General features: G+C 43.3%; 1 protein-coding gene across 1 annotated transcript in view; it reads right to left on the reverse strand.

The window, feature by feature from the left end:
* Positions 1 to 17,113, reverse strand: part of KCNMB2 (potassium calcium-activated channel subfamily M regulatory beta subunit 2) — a 156,765-nt gene extending 139,652 nt beyond the window's left edge. The window contains exon 1 of the mRNA XM_050902669.1: positions 17,034 to 17,113. Within this exon, the coding sequence (XP_050758626.1) occupies positions 17,034 to 17,071 (38 nt within the window). The 5' untranslated portion in view covers positions 17,072 to 17,113. The remainder of the gene's footprint in view (positions 1 to 17,033) is intronic.
* Positions 17,114 to 17,483: the final 370 nt, after the last annotated feature.

Consider the following 17,483-nt stretch of genomic DNA (forward strand, 5'->3'; position numbering starts at 1 on the left):
TCTCATGAAACTACTTTTGTGTTCAAATTAAGTCACTTCTCTGTCTGACTTTGGCAGTTATATAAGCTAAGAAACAAATTTGTCCTCTACAGCCTTTTGTCATTGCTATGGATCTGAACTGGCTTTGGTATTTAAGCATTCATGAGAAAATATGGATGCTAGAAATAGTGCAGCAATTTAGTATAATGCTATATATGGAGGTAACAAAACTTCATCCAATTAGTCTTAATTTCCTTATTAATATAGGCGTGAAGCTCAGCCTGCCTTTGGTGTCTGCCTTAGAGAGACACTTGTTTTCACCCTGGGTTTAGGAGGGGAAGCTCTGCGCAAAGGAGTGGAATTAGGGGAGGATAAGGAGATCTGAGGAGAGTCAGGTCAGTCCAACCCTTCACAAGGGGCTGGAGCACATGACTGAGGTTTAAGATTGTAGTTAGTTTCTGGCCGAGGAAAGAGGTCTCAAACATTTGAACAAGGGAATGAGATGGCTGTGTGCCACTTGCTCTCCAAATAGAGCTGTGCTACTTCTCTGCTGGGGGAAATGAGACAGGGATGGGTGGAAGAGAGGAACTCGGTCCATTTACTGGGAAAGCTGACGAGTACATGGAGATCTCGCCTTGCCTCTGCCTGTCACTGCTCAGGCCAATGGTGGGTGCATCCTCTAATCCTGTGGGCTGAGCCATTCCTGAGTTGCACGGCTCCTGCAGTGAGGGCTATGGCAAAAGCTGAGCTGATGGAAGGGCTCTGCATAGGACAGATGGGCAATGTATCTGTAAACTGATACAAGTTAGAGCAGGCCAGCTTTTTGTGTGCAGACACGCTTTTCCAACCCTTCCTATTGATCTTGTTTTAAGCTAGGCCTAATCCTAGCATGGACAGAACACCACTAAGGACAGAAACATCCCTTAAGACAGGGCCTCAGTTCTGTGCCACATCCTACTGGCTTTCCTTTTCACCCAAGTTTTTCCCTCTGTGGCTGGTGGCAAGCGTCATTAATGCTGTTACACTCGTGTCTAGGAGGTGCAGCTTATTTTCATATTCCCTTTGCACAGGACCTTTGACAAATGTATAAGTACGTATTAGAAGACAGTCCTGGAATAAAATGGGCAAACAGGCAACAGAGACATAACCAGCGAGAAAGGAGAGTGGAAGTAATTTAATGAAATCTTGCACTGAAATCATCTCACTCTCTCAAGTGAGACAAGTCCCTCACTGCTGCCCTGCCACCCCCCCCCCTTGCTTTTTATGCTTTCTTTATAACCAGTTGCTTTCTTTCACCCTGTTTTTCTTTCCTTCATCTCCCATTACCTTCAAGTTACGCAAGCTGTGGTTATGCTTTGTACAAAAGCTTTTATGCAACGCAGATATTGTGGAAACTTAGTATTTTCACCGTGCCCTGCCACCATCAAGGTAGCACGCCAATTCATCACAGCTCTCCCTGTGCCTGGCAAGCTGAAAGGTAGTGCCTTTAGATGTCAGTGCCCATAATGGTGATTGTATTTTCACTTGCTCGTTCATAATGTGCTGGTCACCAACCCCAAATAAGCAAGGAACGTTTCTCACTCCTGCAGCTGTTGCTGAATCATTAGCCAATCTCCCCGGGTACTTTTGGTGGCTTCTCACCACCTCCACAAAGGGCTTTTGGCCACAGAGGGCCCTAGGGCAGGCTGAAGGTGGTGGGGTCACAGCATTGAGGTGTGATTACTGAAGGAGAAGGTGCAATTTGCCTCGCTCTCACGTGATGAGCGGCAACATCATGCAGATCTACAAACTCCTCGTTCCTTAATCAAAACCTGATATTCCAGCAGGAAGTGGCATGTGGAGCCAAGCAGGATAGCAGGACTAGCACAGTAATTAAAGCATGTCAGCAAAGAAATTTAACGTTAATACTCATGAATAAGACTGTGCAGGTGGAATGCTTTGGAAAGAACAGGAATGTACAGGTAGGCCTGAGACTGTTGCTTGCTCTCCTACTTGAGCAGCACCATTGGGAGCCCTCTTTCTTGCTCTTGAGAGCAGCATAATGCAGGGAAGGATTTACCTCTGTTCCCAACTTGAAAAGGATAAAACTTGTAAAATGAGGCTTTGATTCCCACTCCCTGATTAGCTCCACTGCCTAAAAAAACTGAGCTCTGTGACTGGTTGTCTCTCTCTGGGAGAAGAGAGATGGCTCAATCCCATCTTCTTGTCCAACTAGCTCCCCCAAGGCACATTCTGCATTAACCAAAGTTTTCCTTACCACTGTACCTACAGTGCCAGTACCTAGCTGGTATCCTCAAGTAAGCATCTTTGCTACTGCAGCTATTCTTAACCTATCAGGAAAAAACCTCTTCTGCAATCTAAGTCTAAAATATTGGTCTAGAGGGAGGATGAAGAGGGCTGCAGGAAGACATTCTCAGCAGAGGAAGCTGCATAATTGCAAAAAAGGCATGTTCTGTGCAGGCCTAAGCACTGGTCCACAGAGAGGCCAGGTCTGGGAGTAACTTTACTGATGCTAATAAATCAATATGAGTGTGTATGAGATCAAGACCTATGAAAATTGATAAGGGCAACTAGCCAGCTGCTGTGTGTCAGTCTAACTCCACAGAATTTGATTTGCACCGGTTCGTCAGCTACTGACCATAAGGCCAGAAGCATACGTGTGCCACAGGGTGTGAGCTGCTGCAAGCAGGGGCCCTACAGAGCTCCGCTCACCAGATGCTTCACGGAGTCCATTAATTGCTTAAAGAGCAGATGAGCTGTTTGAGCACTTCCTCAGGAAACACCGAAAGAAGCAGAGCAGAGTATTTGGAGTGGAGTTTCACAGGCACGTCAGGGCAGCCGTGGAGGAGCAGCTGGCGGGCAGCAGGTGGGCAGGGCAACGGGAGGCAGCAGAACGGACTCTGCACGCACACACCACTTGACATTAATTATACCTGTTGGACTTCTGCATGCTCCTTCAAAACTTCTGTGGGAGATGAGGCATGGCACTACTTTAACTCTTTGAACTGTGGAAGAGATGCTTGTCTGGAAATTACGCTAACAGGAAAATCCACAAACCATGTCAGTTTGTTTTCCAGACTGTAGGCAATCTTGTTTGATTTTTAGTAGGTACTAGGTCTGATGGTGCTTTCCTTATTTTCAGTGAAAGGGGCACAAGTCACAGCTGTCTTGCTCAATGTCATGGATGACTATTGAAGTCAATGAAGTCAGCATTGGCTGAGAGAGACACTTCCCTCATTGCATTAGTTCTGGTGTGCAAGATTTCATTAAATACAAGAAATCAGATGTTGGTTGAGTGTTGCAAAGCCTCTCCTAACTGCAGTTATTCCTTCTTGTCCTTTATTTATAAACTGAATCCATACTAGAACCGTACGTGTAGCAATTCACTTAGAAAGTGACAGCAACTGATATCTTTGCAAACTCACGAATAAGAATGATTTAGCCTCCAGGGAGGGAAAGGTTGTATTTCCCATTCTAAAGATGGAGGTTTGAAGGCCAAACCTTGCCTAGGGTCTCTCCTGTTACCTGTGTAAGAGCCAGGAACAGAAGTCAGATCTCCTGTACTCCAGCCCAACCCTGTAACTATAGAGGTATTCTCTAGTCTCTTACTCCTGCAAGCCATTAAACCAAAACATCTATAAATGTGATAAATAGACTGGTAGAAGTGTTTAGCATTGAATATTTCTAGAGTACAATCATTCCAGCCTCCCTTGGCAGCAGAAACATGACTCTTAGGTCAAAGATGGCGTAACTGGGACACAGTGCTTTGTCCAAGCTTGTGGGACTGTTAGGATCAGAGTCCTACAGCTCTGGACTGTGGCCCCAGGTCAGTCCTATGAATTATGTTGCCTGTCAGTGCTAGCTACTACCAGTGAATTAAATAATGGCTTAGTGGAAGAGGAAAATTAAGCCATACTGACAAGGGAGACAAGATATGCTTTTCAATGAGATCTGAAAATTGAGACAGAGAGTTGATTAGGTTCGTATCACTGTGCGATCTAGAGATGCTAAACAACCAGCTCTCCGCAGCCACGCTGGTGGGAATATCGACCAAATGGAATTGCTCCTCCTGAAATGCAGTAACCCGTTAGTACTGCAGTGCTGCTTGGAGGGGTTATTTTGTCATGGGAGGAAAGAAACAAACCTTTCTTTCTCTGACCCTCAAAGTCTTAGAGAAACCTGTGTGCAACAACATGGTACTTAAATTTTCCTTGACTATTTTGCAAAGAAGATAGTGTCAGAGAAGTACATGGAGACACAGTGGAAGAGAGACAGTTCATAGGTAACAGCCCTACTATTATCAGTACAATGAACACATCTATACTGTGAGGCCATGTCTATGTTGTGATGGGACGAATTGCAGGAAAGATAACGTTTGAGTGTGCTGAGCCCCAGAGAATGACTGCTCCTGTCCCTGGCACATGCTGTACCTTGGCTGTGGTTCAGATGTACTGGACGGAGGAGAGACCAGGAGGCAAAGCAAGTGGCCTGCGCTGCCTCTTCAGGTCCTGTGGTTGAATGACGCTGGAGCAGGTCAACTCCACTCAAGATTTTCCCTTCCAGACAACTCTAGGGAATGTCAGATGACAACAGGGGAGAGTGATCTTGACAGTAAGCTAAGAACCGCGATGAGCTGACAGGTGGTAGAGGCATGGTGAGAGAGAGACAAGGGTGTGCAAACACCCACACACCAAACTTGCAAGACACAAGACTGAGAGAGAGGATTATGGATGCTGAAACTTTTTGGAATACTAGTTTTCCAAGAACGTCTGTGTTTGCTACGATGCTCCCTCTCCAATTACATTATTAATGCTTTGTTATGTGAAATCTAGTTCCAGCTGACTGATGTACTGTATCAAGCAAGGCACACCATGAATTGGTGTGTCAGCCTGGTGAACTGAAGAGCAAAAAAAATAAAATCCCCATTTCTGAAAACTGTCTTTAAAAAAAAAAATTAAACCCCACACAAACAAAAATACCAAACAAGCTGCCTCTGTAAGTCATCAATTACAGATGTATGGTACATGTATTACCAAAAGGCAAGGGTATGCTGCTGAGACACGGTGGCGAGGGTCTGGACGAGGTGGAGAGGCTAATTTTATTCCCTGTCCTACTGAAGTCTGGAGGACAATGAAAGGCAGCAGTGGCAGCTGCTGCTCTGTACTCACACATGTGTCTGCCTGCCAGTTCTGCCTGACTTAATGGGGCACCTGGAGTCCAGAAGGATCACCTCATGGCGAATCCTCTGCAGTTCGCATTAGGAAGTGTTGTCTGCAGCTCTGTTCCTCTCTACAGACTGCACTGTCGCTCGCTAATGGCCCAGGTGGCGATAAGCGAGCTGAATAGAGCTGCATTGCTAGTGGAGGTTTGTCTGCTCCTTTCCAAACTGAAAAAGCACGTTTTATTGGAATGGAAGAGATTAGGGACTATTTACAAACATCCCAGCTTCCAAGGTTTTGGAAAACCTTTCCACAAGTTTCTTTGGTTGCAGAAAGGTCTCTCTCAAAGCACCCAGCCTTTCTGGTGACCTGCTCTGCCTTTCGTGCTGTTGTAATCCTGTTTCCCCTGTGATGATTAATCTGCAGAGAGCAGAAGGGCTCCTTGCTCTGCCTGCCTGCTGCCGGAGATGCTCCTGCTGACCAGGGGAGAAGTGTGGGCTCTGGGAGCCCTGGCAATGGCTCTGCTTGGGGGACCTTGGGTGGCCGAGGGGGAACATAGCATGTGGAGTTGGAGGCAGTCAGGGTACCAAAGGCTTTCTGGAAAGTGAGCAGTATTTCTGGATGACTGGGCACAGTGGTCAATTTATGGGGCTCTTCTGCTGCCTCAAAAAGGAGCAGCAGAGAAGCGGGGCTGAGGGGGAAAGGATCAGCATTGATTAAGCTGACAGTTCTGTTAATGTCACTGTGGACACAGCCGCTTTCCTTTTCTTTGCCAGCAGCAACTTAAATAATAAGATGCAGAGGGAGAAGGAGGGAGTGTCAGCGCTGGGCTACTCACAGTGCTGTTGGCAGTATTTAGATGAGAAACTGGTGGTGTGATGGATGGCCATGATGCAAAGATACATAGTGATCAGTGCTCTGGAAACACAGGCAGATTAAGTAGGACTGTGCCTCACTAGTCTGAAGGTGACTCTACCAAGAGCCAGTTGTTAGATGCTAATCGCTTTTTGTCCGCCACAAATAATATTTGTACTGAACTCAGCTGTGGGTACAACAGTTCTTGCAAATATGTTGGCAGATGCTGCTTTCTCACTTTGGCCTAGATCTGCACGCTGTGCTGCTCACTGGGCTCTAGGGCTCACAGGCAGAGAAGAGCTTGTTTGGTCCTGATCAGAGCGTGACAAGCCAAGTTGCACTTCAAGCTTTGGCAGAGCTGAGTGGTCCAGTTGCCCTGTCTCCATGCCCCTGGTCCTGCACCCAGTGCCCCCACTGATTAGCCATTGTACAGGCTAGCTGAATGGCACTCTTGTCACACCATGGTTTGAAGCTAACTCAATTCTCAAACTCTATAGGAGTCTTTTTCCAAATTTTACCTTCCTTCTGGCAGTCAAGGATGATCTATACAGCTCTGTCTAAGCACCTCTAGCTTCATGACCTAGTGTAAAGCAGCATGTGACTGGCTGGTCTGGGATGCACTTGCAAGCTGTTGTGAGATGGGATAGTTTTCGTCATCTTTGTAGATACCAGTGAGGGCTGGAATGAATAGGGATAATCCCCAGGTAATGAATATGAACCATGGTGACCGTGCCCTGTACCTGTATCAGGCCTGACGATTGAAACTAAATCTTTTACATCCACTGCTTTAACCCTAAATCCCTCCTTTAGAGAAGGAGAAGGGGGATGTAGAAATAGTGTCTAGACTGGCTGCTGTATCATGTGCATTATCACCAGCACATGGTTCTGTACACTAAGAGTTCGTAAGTGTTTTGAACTGTAGTTAACGACAGTGTCCACCAAATCTTGTATTTCACACAGTGGCTCTTAAATCTTACATTAGACTGCTGGACTTGGATTTAGGGCTCATTCCATCCATTTTCATGGACAGATTCAGAGTAAGTGAAGTGAGTTTCTGGTTTTATAAGCCTGACGTGTATTGTATATAGTTAGCTGTGATGGGCAGCTCTGAGAAGAATCATTCATATAAATACCCAGAAATCATTATTTGGATCCATATCTCCCTGGTCATTATGAAGAGGTGATCTTTTGACATCTCAAAACACCATGTCAAGCTATTTCCAAGGAGGTTTCTGCTTGGAAATGACTATAAAGCTTTAGTTTTAATTTTGTAGGAGTTAAATTGCATGTTAATAACATCTCCAACACAAGACTTCACATATAGAACATTATGGATATCTATCTAGTGTATCCAGTTAGCCAGGGGCACTGTCTTTGCTGTCTGTTTCATCCAAGGACAAAGGTAATTTGCTAGGATAGCAAAGTGCCTTCCACTCTTGCAAATTAGCATTAGAGCATCACTATAGAAATAATCCATGCTATCTGGCTTATGGCAATGAAATTGCTATAAATGAAAGCTGTTTTCTGAACTAATATTTAGAGAAGATGACAGAGAGATATATACATGCCGGGCATTACTAAATAGATTTCAGTATTTATTTTTCTGAAAGAGGTTCTTTTTCTCCTGAAAGGGTAATGTACATCTATCTTGCAAGGAGTTTCCTTAGAGGGTTTAAATGAAGAGTGAAGCTTTAAGAACAAAGTGAAAATGGAAGAAGAAATATACTGCCATGGGAAGCTCAAAAATGAGGCACTTGGGGTTTCAGAGAGTTATCATTAATCCCCTCCTGCCCCGAGGGCGTTCCTGTGTGACCATCAAAATGACACACATGCAGCTGTCTGGCAGTTTGCCACACCTCTAGGTTTGATGGACTTTGCTCTGGGGATGGCTAAACCTCCAGCTGTTCAGAATGGCAGTTTGTTTTCCTCGACAAACGTGCTCAGATGTTTATCTGACCTATCTGAATCCACAAAAGTAGATTACAAATTGTTTCAAATGTTTTTTCAACACCTTTTCCTTACCAGAACCTGGAAACACAAGCGGCCATCAAAACCTGAAAGCCTATCCTGCCTGAGCACTGCTTTACCATTAGATCAGGTTCAATGGCTGTACCAGGGGCCTGTTAAGATTGCTCTTGTACTCGTGGCTTAACAAAACGTGAATAAGGTGCACCTTATTAATATGGGGGGGGGGGGGGGGGGGGGGGGGGGAACCCAGGCATGTGTCTGTCCGGCTTGGTGATAAGACTGCAAAGCTCACATATGCCGCCAGCACAGCACGAAGCAGTCACCAGCCGGTTCCCTGGGGCAGTACAGCTCATGCTGTTGCATGACACAAGCATATACTTCGAATGGGTAAAAGGAGGCAAAGGGTGAGTGAGAAATATACTCCAAGAGGCAAAGTGAACTCTTCAAAGTGAGCAGGAGCTCAGTGATAGAGCTGATGGTGTGGTGGAGGGGTATCAGCCACGGGCTGGGGCCAGCAGCGAGGGCTCCCTGGAAGGTGGTGTGTTTCTGTGTGCACGGCTGAACCATCAGTGCCTGAAACGGTTTCGTTCTGATCACCTCATCAGCTTGGGCAATCTCTAAATCAAGAGGTTTAGAGCATTGAAAAACAGTTTAATAATAGCTGACAAAATATAAGCATTGATTTTGAAAATGCTGCACAGGTATGATAAAAGAGCAGGTATGTGATGGATGACAGAGAACTGCATGAACCACTTGCTTGGCTTTGTTCGGTGTTCAGTAAAAGATGAGAAAGAGAGAGAAAAGGATCTTCTAATAGTACCATGAATCTTAACGGTGTAAGACACACTCAGACCACATAACATATTTCAGAGCCTCCCCTCCCATCCTATGCAGCAACACGCTGATACAGGGATGGTTACTGAGACAATATCTGACGCCTGCGGACAAAATGTTTATTTGCTTTTACAAAAAAAGTGAGCTGGAAGTACGGCTCATGAGTACGAACTGGGAAAGAGGACAGATATTTCCAAAGCTGCTGCCAATCCCCTTGCATGGACATGATTTGACTCCTGCATATACTCGAGAGGGACCCATGACTCAACACGTGAATCTGAACTGAGTTGCAATCACAGGTTCTGATTCATTATGACTCCTAAGCTCCAAAAATAAGAGCCTCTCAAAAAATTTATTTTAAAAAGAGACCAGGGGGTGATTTTAAAAAAACAACAACAAACCAACCCCTCTGAAATAATGGGAGCAGCTGCACGTATTTCTTAGCAGTGAAAGAACTAAAATGCAGGTATTTTCTGACTCGGATAAATCTTAAGTTTCCCACATGTATAACTGAGACTGTAAATTTGGAGAAAGACTGCTGCGGGAAGATGAAAGTTCCCTTGCCAGGTGAAGGACTTGGCTCTTCTTGCTCAAATACACACATGTTTTCAAGATTATTTGCTTTGTGATAGACAGCTCTAAATCCAGGACTTTCAGTCTCTTAACAAAACTCCTGAACATATTAAATGCATGTGCAATAGACAGGATTCAGGGAAACTGAAACCTGTTGTATGTCTGCCAAAAAGAATAGCACATCTGCAAAAAGGAATACCAAATTGGGATGCCTAATGCACTCAGGGCAGGAACACAGTAATTTCAGAGTGCCTGGAGTAGATGCAGCATGACCTGCATTTGCAGAACTAAGCCTGGAGCCATGGCAAATCTGTCCCCAAAACGTTTGGCTATTCAGGGAGCACATTGGAAAATATTAAACATTTTGGATCTTCAGTTGTTTAGCTGATCAACGTATGTGGGTTTGAGGCTAGGTATTGCAGCAGCACGAAGTTCAGTCTGGTAAGTTGGGTCAAAACCAAAGCTGTGGTATGATGAGATGTTGATGCCCTCCTGAGCTACCTGCTTCGAAGCTGGCACCTCTGACTGTGGTGTAGCTACACCCCAGGATAGACTGAAAGGCTATGGTTAGTCCTCTGCAGCAGGGTGGACCTCAACTTTGTCTTTGTGGTGTTTTTCTGGTATTCACTTGGCCCTCACTCAAGCAGGGCACTGAAGGGCTAGTTTTGCAAGATGTAATTTACTCGGAGGTTCAAACTTTGTTTTGAATTTCCATCTGATTCAGATTTTTAAAGCAAATACCTAAAATGCAAATCAAACCTTTTGTATTTCAGGTGGAAAAAAATTTAGACACAGAAGAAAATACTAAAAAGAACCCCAGCAACCAAACCATCAGTCTGGGTTCATCTGAAATTTTGTCTCCTGAGTCTGCAGAGCTGGTAGCCAAGGTGAAATCAGTGGGTAGCAGTGCTCCAACTGGAAGCAAGGCTTTGAGGAGGAGAGGGTGTGCAGGCTGCTGTCTGCATGTCCCTGGGACAGAGCAGGGAAAGTATGGCCCTAAGTGTGTGTCAGGGGTACAGGGAAAGCAACCAGGCTCGGACAAACTAAATCCCTGCTTTATGGCTTAATCTTTCTGCTGAGGGACAGCTTTTGAAAGGAGCTGTTCCTCTCCCACTGAAGTCAGTGGGACCTGCTGCTGCTGCGTCTGATTTCACCCAGCGCAGGTGAGAGCAGAATCGATGGTGTTACCTCTCCAGCATGGCAAGGGCTTTGCTCCTTTTCCCAGTGCTACCAGTAACACACAGACAAGCGCTGCATCGTTTCCAAATGGCCTCCACAGCTGAGCTCAGGTGAGCTACTGGTGAGCTCAGTAGACTGCAAACAGGCAGGGCCACGATATAGTCAGAAATTCAGGGTTAACTGCATTAACCTGGGTCGTGCTTGAACACGCTGATACCAGCCATTTCATAAGAGATCGAAGTTCTCAGGGCTCAGCTGGAGGATAAGGTCAGAAACTGACATTTTTTATTCTAGTTTTTAGAACTTCTGCCTCCAAACATACAGATGAAGTCCATTCCCTCACTTAAAAGTTAATATTGTCATAGCAATACCAATACAGTGGAGGAATACATGTCACTCAAACTGTATCACAGGCTAATGTAGGCAAGCGGGTATTTTCTAAAAAGCTGTAAAATGGTTAGTGTTTGCATGCACGACCTTTCTTTTGCTGGGAAAGATTTCAGCTTTTCAGATGTCTGAAAACACAGACAAAGACCGGCTGTGCATGTAGCCTGTTAGCTCTCCTCCAGAGCTGGATGACTGCTCATAAAATAAAAGCAAACTCTCCAAACTGGCCTCATCTAAGCCATCCTGCATCGCTTCTGTTATTTGTCGACTAACACAGGGCCAGCTGTCTAGTCAGTGAAACAGAAGCATTAAATTAGAGAAATCATAGAAAATGGAGACTGGGAGGCCCCTTAAAGGTCACCTGGTCCATCTGCTGCCCTATGGCAGGTTCACCTGTACCTGCACCACTTCTCTGGTTTGTCTAACCTGTTTTCCAAAATAATCAGTGATGGAGATTCCAGAATTACCCACCATTAGGTAAAAAGTAAAAGACGTGCTTCATGAAAAATACAACTGTTCAGCTAGTAGCTTCCCTCTATGAGGTTAATCTGATGTACAACACATCCACTGTGTGGTTTACTAATGCTTCAAGGAAACACACTGATCCTTTGGGGACACGCAAATCTCAGCACTGGAAAATGGGAAATACATGCTAACTTTTGCCTGTAAGGTTGTTATTGGTAATGTGCATAGGTGAAATTTGGCTAGATGGGATTTTTGGTCTAACGTGCTTACGCAGTTGCCTTTAAGACCTTAATTGTAATGAATGTGATTAGCCTACAATTCTCCAAGAGAGGCTGCACTGTGACAGGGATGGGAGTGTTTGCTTCCAACCTACACAGGGCAGACAGCACACGTCCTAGCAGAGGCTGTTGCTGTCCCACTGGCTGCTTGCTTTAATTAACGTACTGGGGCTGTTTAGTCTGTACAGTGATGAAGCATGGCCATAACTCTTTATACATGCCATCTGCAGTCTTTTTATCTGTCCTCAGCCTCTCCCAACATACATAATTTCACAGTTTAAAGGAAAGTTACTCTATTGCTTTCATGTTTTTTTCACCATTTCGCCATTTCCCAGGCACATACTGAGCAGCTCTCAGGTAGTGCCCTATTAGTGATTTCATTGAGACTACTCAGCTCTTTCTTTGCCCACCCAAGGCATAAGGTAAAATGAACTGAACTCTGTGGTGCATCCTCCTCTTCTTTTCCTTCCACTTTTCATCCTTGAGCACATTTTTTATGGAGGGGTCAAAGTGCCTCCCAAAAGGGCCCCCCCAGGCTCAGTGCTGCAGTCATTAGGAGAAGGTTGACACATGTTCCTCAGTGAGCCTCCTCCACACGTCAGGTCCAGTTACTTCTCCCCAGCACCTATTGGGAATGGCATCAAATTGCTTCCTGCAACCTGACATCTTACCAGTGCTATCAAGCTGGCACCCTCATAGTGTTCAAACCAATCAGTGCTAGAGTAACAGAAATATGTAAGCAAACCATTGGCGCATTACGGACTTTTTTTTTTAATATCAAATGTCCACTTCTTAATCCCAGTCAAATTAGCTGAACTCCTAAACACTCTTGTAGCGATTGCAGTGGGTGGAAAGGAAGAATGTTTGTAAATGGATGAGATAAAACAGCGGGAAGAGGTTTTCACGGAAGAGGCAATTCAGAGCTAATCCCAGGCTCTGCTGCATGGCAGTGTCTCTGAATGCCCTCTTATTTACTGATGAAGAGCAATTGACTCTTGGATGTTACCATTTATGCAGTTTCTGAATTGTACTATTTATAATATGTTTTAAACTTTTTTCCGAATCTGCGTACTTCACAGGAAGATGAGGGACAAACCAGCAATGGAAAAGAGCAATTGTAAACTAGTTAATAGGCCTGACTGTCATTTTTATTCAGCCTGTATGTGTAAAGCTGTTTTAAAGCAGGTTTAAGGAAAATCAGGATCCACCCTCTTGAACTTACGCTGTCTTATACAGTCTGAGGAGCTAGCACAAAGCTTGTATTCTGTTCTTCAGTTCATGGAATATAAATCAGAGAATATTAAAATTTTAAAAAATAATTCTGAATCTGCTCTGCTTAACACTGGGAAAATCCATGATTCCAGTGATAGAGAGTAATGGTATCAAACTTATTTATCCATATCAGGTACTGCAGGTTTTACCATCAATTCCTGACTTACCAGCAGCTCTCTACATCAGTTGGACTTTCTTCATGGCCTCATATTCCAGTATTTTCCTAGCCTGAAGCTTCCTAATTTGCAAGATACAGCCTGATGTTGACCATACAAAACAACTTCTCTGGCAGATCAAAACTCCCTGTGCCCAGCAGAGCAGACACATATATATTACTTGCTTTCTAACCCAAGACTCCTAGAGTTTCACTTTTTGGCCTCATTTAAGAAGCATTAAAATTAGAGAAGGATGCAAATCAAAAGATTTGAGGCTCTGAGGGGTTGCACTGAAGTCTGGGTGTTTGTTGTTGGTTTGGGTTTTTTTTGGCTTTTTTTGAACCTTATCCAAAGCACTTGAATGTGGTGGAATTAGAGACAATGCCGAATTGCTGCCCTACCACTTGTTATCTTTTTCTCCCTATGACTCATCCTCCTGTTTGGTAATTGCTCTTGTTTGAGTAGATTTGGTTGAGTGCAGCTTTTGTCTGGGTATTTTAAATCCCTCTCAGAATGAGGCCCCAAAGAGAGAGCTGAGGAAGAAGAAATTAAGAGGAGAAATTCCTGGGGGCAGAGAAATTGAGCTAAAATCCTACTCTCACACTCAGAACTTTCACAGATGCTTTTTAATGTCTGCACGTGTATCCAAAAGAACAAAATATCTATCAGAGGGTTACCTTTGCCAGTATTTCTCAACAAATCGCCATAAGCTTTGGATATGCAAGAAACACTGGACATTTCTCCCACTTTTTTAAACTTCACAGTATAATCAGAAATAAATACATTACTATTGGTTTCAACATAGCTTCATACTGTCCAGAAATACGGTGGCAGAAAAACCTTTTAGGTAAAAGCAGAAATTTCATTAAGAAACAACTGAAACACTTTCTTTGTTAAGCGTAATTAGCAGTTCAAAGACACTTGCCTTTCAAAATCTCTGTTTTGATTCCTGTTAGATGCAGAGGCAGTGATATATGACATGACATTCATCAACTAACTTTCAACATAAAAAGATGTGATGATTTTTCTCTAATTGAGGGGATAGGAAAGTAAACTTTTTTTTTTTAAATGAGCTTGAGAAATAATTTAAATGGCTGTCAAATATCCAGCAGCAGTTAGTAGAAAACTAGATGGAAGATTTTCAAATTCAGTTTTTGCCCATTCCCAATGTTTTTCTTTTGAAAGTGTTTTACTTTCTGACATTTCACATGTTACTTATAGGAATATTTTTCCCCTGTTTTTAAGATATCTCCTGTTCAAATTTGCCTGCTGACTTCATTATGCCATTCTGACAGCTTTCTTTGGGACCAGTCAGCTCTTCTGCAGTGTATTCCAATTGAGAGGTTTCAAAGTAGTTTTATTTTATTTTTGATCTTCCTGTGACTATCGAGTATTATGCTGGCCTTTTTTTTTCTAGTTGGCTGCTCTAGTGTTTTTCTCTTTATTCTCCACTGACTCTCCGCACATTTTTATTTTACAGGTGGATATTGTTTTGTGTACTCTTCTTTGCATATTGTTTTTCTTAACCTCTGGATTCTACAATTAGCATGATTCTGCCTTTTTATTTTAGAAATCCAGCCAGAATAACTCAGAAGCAGAGGGACTTGTGAGTATGAACTGCTCACAGCAGAAATCCAAGGTCTGCGCTCTAGCTGAGAGTTCAGGACAGAAGGGGTGACTGGTCCTACTTCACCTCGAGTACCTCGATGTGGCTTTGATGACTGCAGCAGGTTATTTCCATGGGTCCAAAACCTGCCCCTTCAGATTTTACACAGGCTGTGGGCAGCATTTCAAGCTGTGCAAAAAGAGAAACTGAAAAGCCAGTAGAAATACTGGTATATATGAATTTAAAATCAGGCTGTGAAAATAACCATACAGGTTAATAATGATCTTACATCCCTGTTTCTTTGTCTGTATCAGTGGTCAAGGTTATGAACATAACCCAGGCCTGTCTTCTGGGTTTGTTCCTGACACAGGCCTTTCTCTCTCTTCCCTTGTTACCAGCCTGAAAGCTTGGAAGCATGACTGCCTCTGTTTTTGCCTCAGTGCAGTGTATGAAAAGCAAACATCTGCAGCAAGAAGCACACTGGAGGCCTTGGTGGAAGAGGAAGGATGTACTTTGAAAAAGCAGATGTTCAAAGGAGCCATAGCTGCTGCTTTGCGCAGAGTGACTCAGCTCTCTGGGCATGGATTTGCCAACATAAATGCAGTTTAACTCAGTGTTTCCATGAAACCAATGAACCGACAGTCATACTTTGAGGTCTGGTACTGCCATGTAAAAACTTCCACCAACTTGAGTGAACTTTTTGCTATGGAAAGGGATGAATAAAGCCAGCACATTTGATTTATTATCTGTGCTATGCTGCTATGTAAGTAAGAGCAAGACACTTGTAAGCACTGTATGAATACCCAGTCAGGGAAGGTGCTTGCCCCAAGGAGCATTGGGTCTACATGGGAGAGGAGGTCAGGCAGGCAGAGAACAGGAGAAGCCAGAGGTAATGTGACCAACAGAAAGATAATTCATATATCCCCAGTTCAAGGTTGTCCCTCTCTAACACTCTTGCAGAGCTAACGTCCTCTCATAAGTTACATATCTTTCATGCACCAAAATGCAACTCTGCCTTCTGGTACTTCACAACATGAGGGAGCATAGCATCTAGTCTATATGAACAGAAGAAGAAACTAATCTAAAAAGTGTGTTGATTCTACAAAATACTTCGCGAAAATGTTCATTCTATTTCATATATGAACTAACTTTGCGGTCTCTGACCTGCAATTGTTTGCTATCAATATTTTCCTAGAAAACATTTAAATAGACATAAGACTGAATGATCAGCAAACAGTAAATAACAGTGATTTCTTTTTTGGCAGTTGAGTCTGGAAACCTGGCTCTAAAACCCATGATAATGCAGTTGGAGACCAAAAACGTACCACAGGTGTGCATGCAAAAATAATGTAACTTAAGGTTTGATATTAGAAGTATTCATTGAACAGTACAGAAAAAACCTCCATCTCAGTAAATGTCAAGATTCTTAAAAGATAATTTAGAAAACAGAAAGAAGGGGTGTCAAGAATATTTAGTCTTTTATTGCCTGCTCTTGATGCACATGTGGAGTCTTGTTTGGACATGCACGCCTTTCTTCTCTAAACTGAAATATTCACCGCCTTTGTACAACACAATAAACAAGACTATTTTCATCCACCTAACTGCCAGATATGACACCCTATGAGTAAAAGATCTGCATGTCATCAAATCCTGTACTGAGTGGTTTTCCTTTAAAGACACCATTTTCAATTTATCTCAAAGTCCAGCTTAGCTCTGAGTATCTCTTTTATGCCGGTACCACTAAATTGTATCAACATTATAGGATTATGAAGTGGGATCACTTACCCTGTCAATTCTGGCTTCACATTGATACTTCCAGCAGAGCAGGTGCTATATTTTATTAGTTACAGAGATTCACTGTGCATCCAGAAACTGCCCTCTGCACCCTGCTTTTATAATGGGATTCAATACAGCTGAGCAAATACAACCTCTGTAATATATATGAAATACAGGAAGATAATAGCAGCAGGATAAACCCTCTGATTAGGTATAGTGTGCACAGTGAATCAGAAATACAGAGACGCTTTGCAAGTTGAGGAAAAAGGAGGAAGGAAAATGTGTTTAAGGTCTGCCATGAAGGCCTAGGAAACCCTGCTTAAAGGATTTCTGTCCTAACCAACTCTGTAACCCCTACCAAAGGCCTGAACACAATTACAACTTCAGTATATTTCCATGCCAGACTTTAGTTAAATTCTTAACATTGCATTCAAATAGGGGAAAAAACCCAAAACAAATCCAAAGTACTACTTGTTAGTAACTTCCGAATAACGAACTGACAGCAACTCCCCAGCCCAAACAGCTTAAACCATTTGTTTCTACTTACCTCCATTTGTCTCTTGGATATTTAAAGCAAAGGCTCATTTTGTCCTGCAGATTCGGTGCTGCTGCTCAGTGTTATCTTGCCTGATCATAAAAAGCTCCTGACCAAAAGGAAGAGGAAAGCAATACGTAAAACAAACACAGAAGCCCAAGAGGAAAGCTACACCCTAAAGACCAGCACTAATAGCAACTGCGAGACCGGGAAAGAGAGAACACTCCCAGTTACTAACTTTTTCCATTGATACATCTGTTACAAAACAATTTTGCTGCAAACTTCTCTTCCTCCTTGCAAGCAATGCTTTGCTGTATGTGTAGACCTCAGAAAAACTACATGATGAGTGTGGGGTTTGTGGTTTTTTTTTTTTTTTTTGGACCAAGTAAGCAAATTAGTGAAATATAAACTAGAAGCTTAGCTGACTGCTTTAAAAGTATAGTGCTAGGCATTAATTATCAC

This window comes from Gymnogyps californianus, chromosome 10 (assembly GCF_018139145.2).
Source record: "Gymnogyps californianus isolate 813 chromosome 10, ASM1813914v2, whole genome shotgun sequence".
Lineage (NCBI taxonomy): Eukaryota > Metazoa > Chordata > Aves > Accipitriformes > Cathartidae > Gymnogyps > Gymnogyps californianus.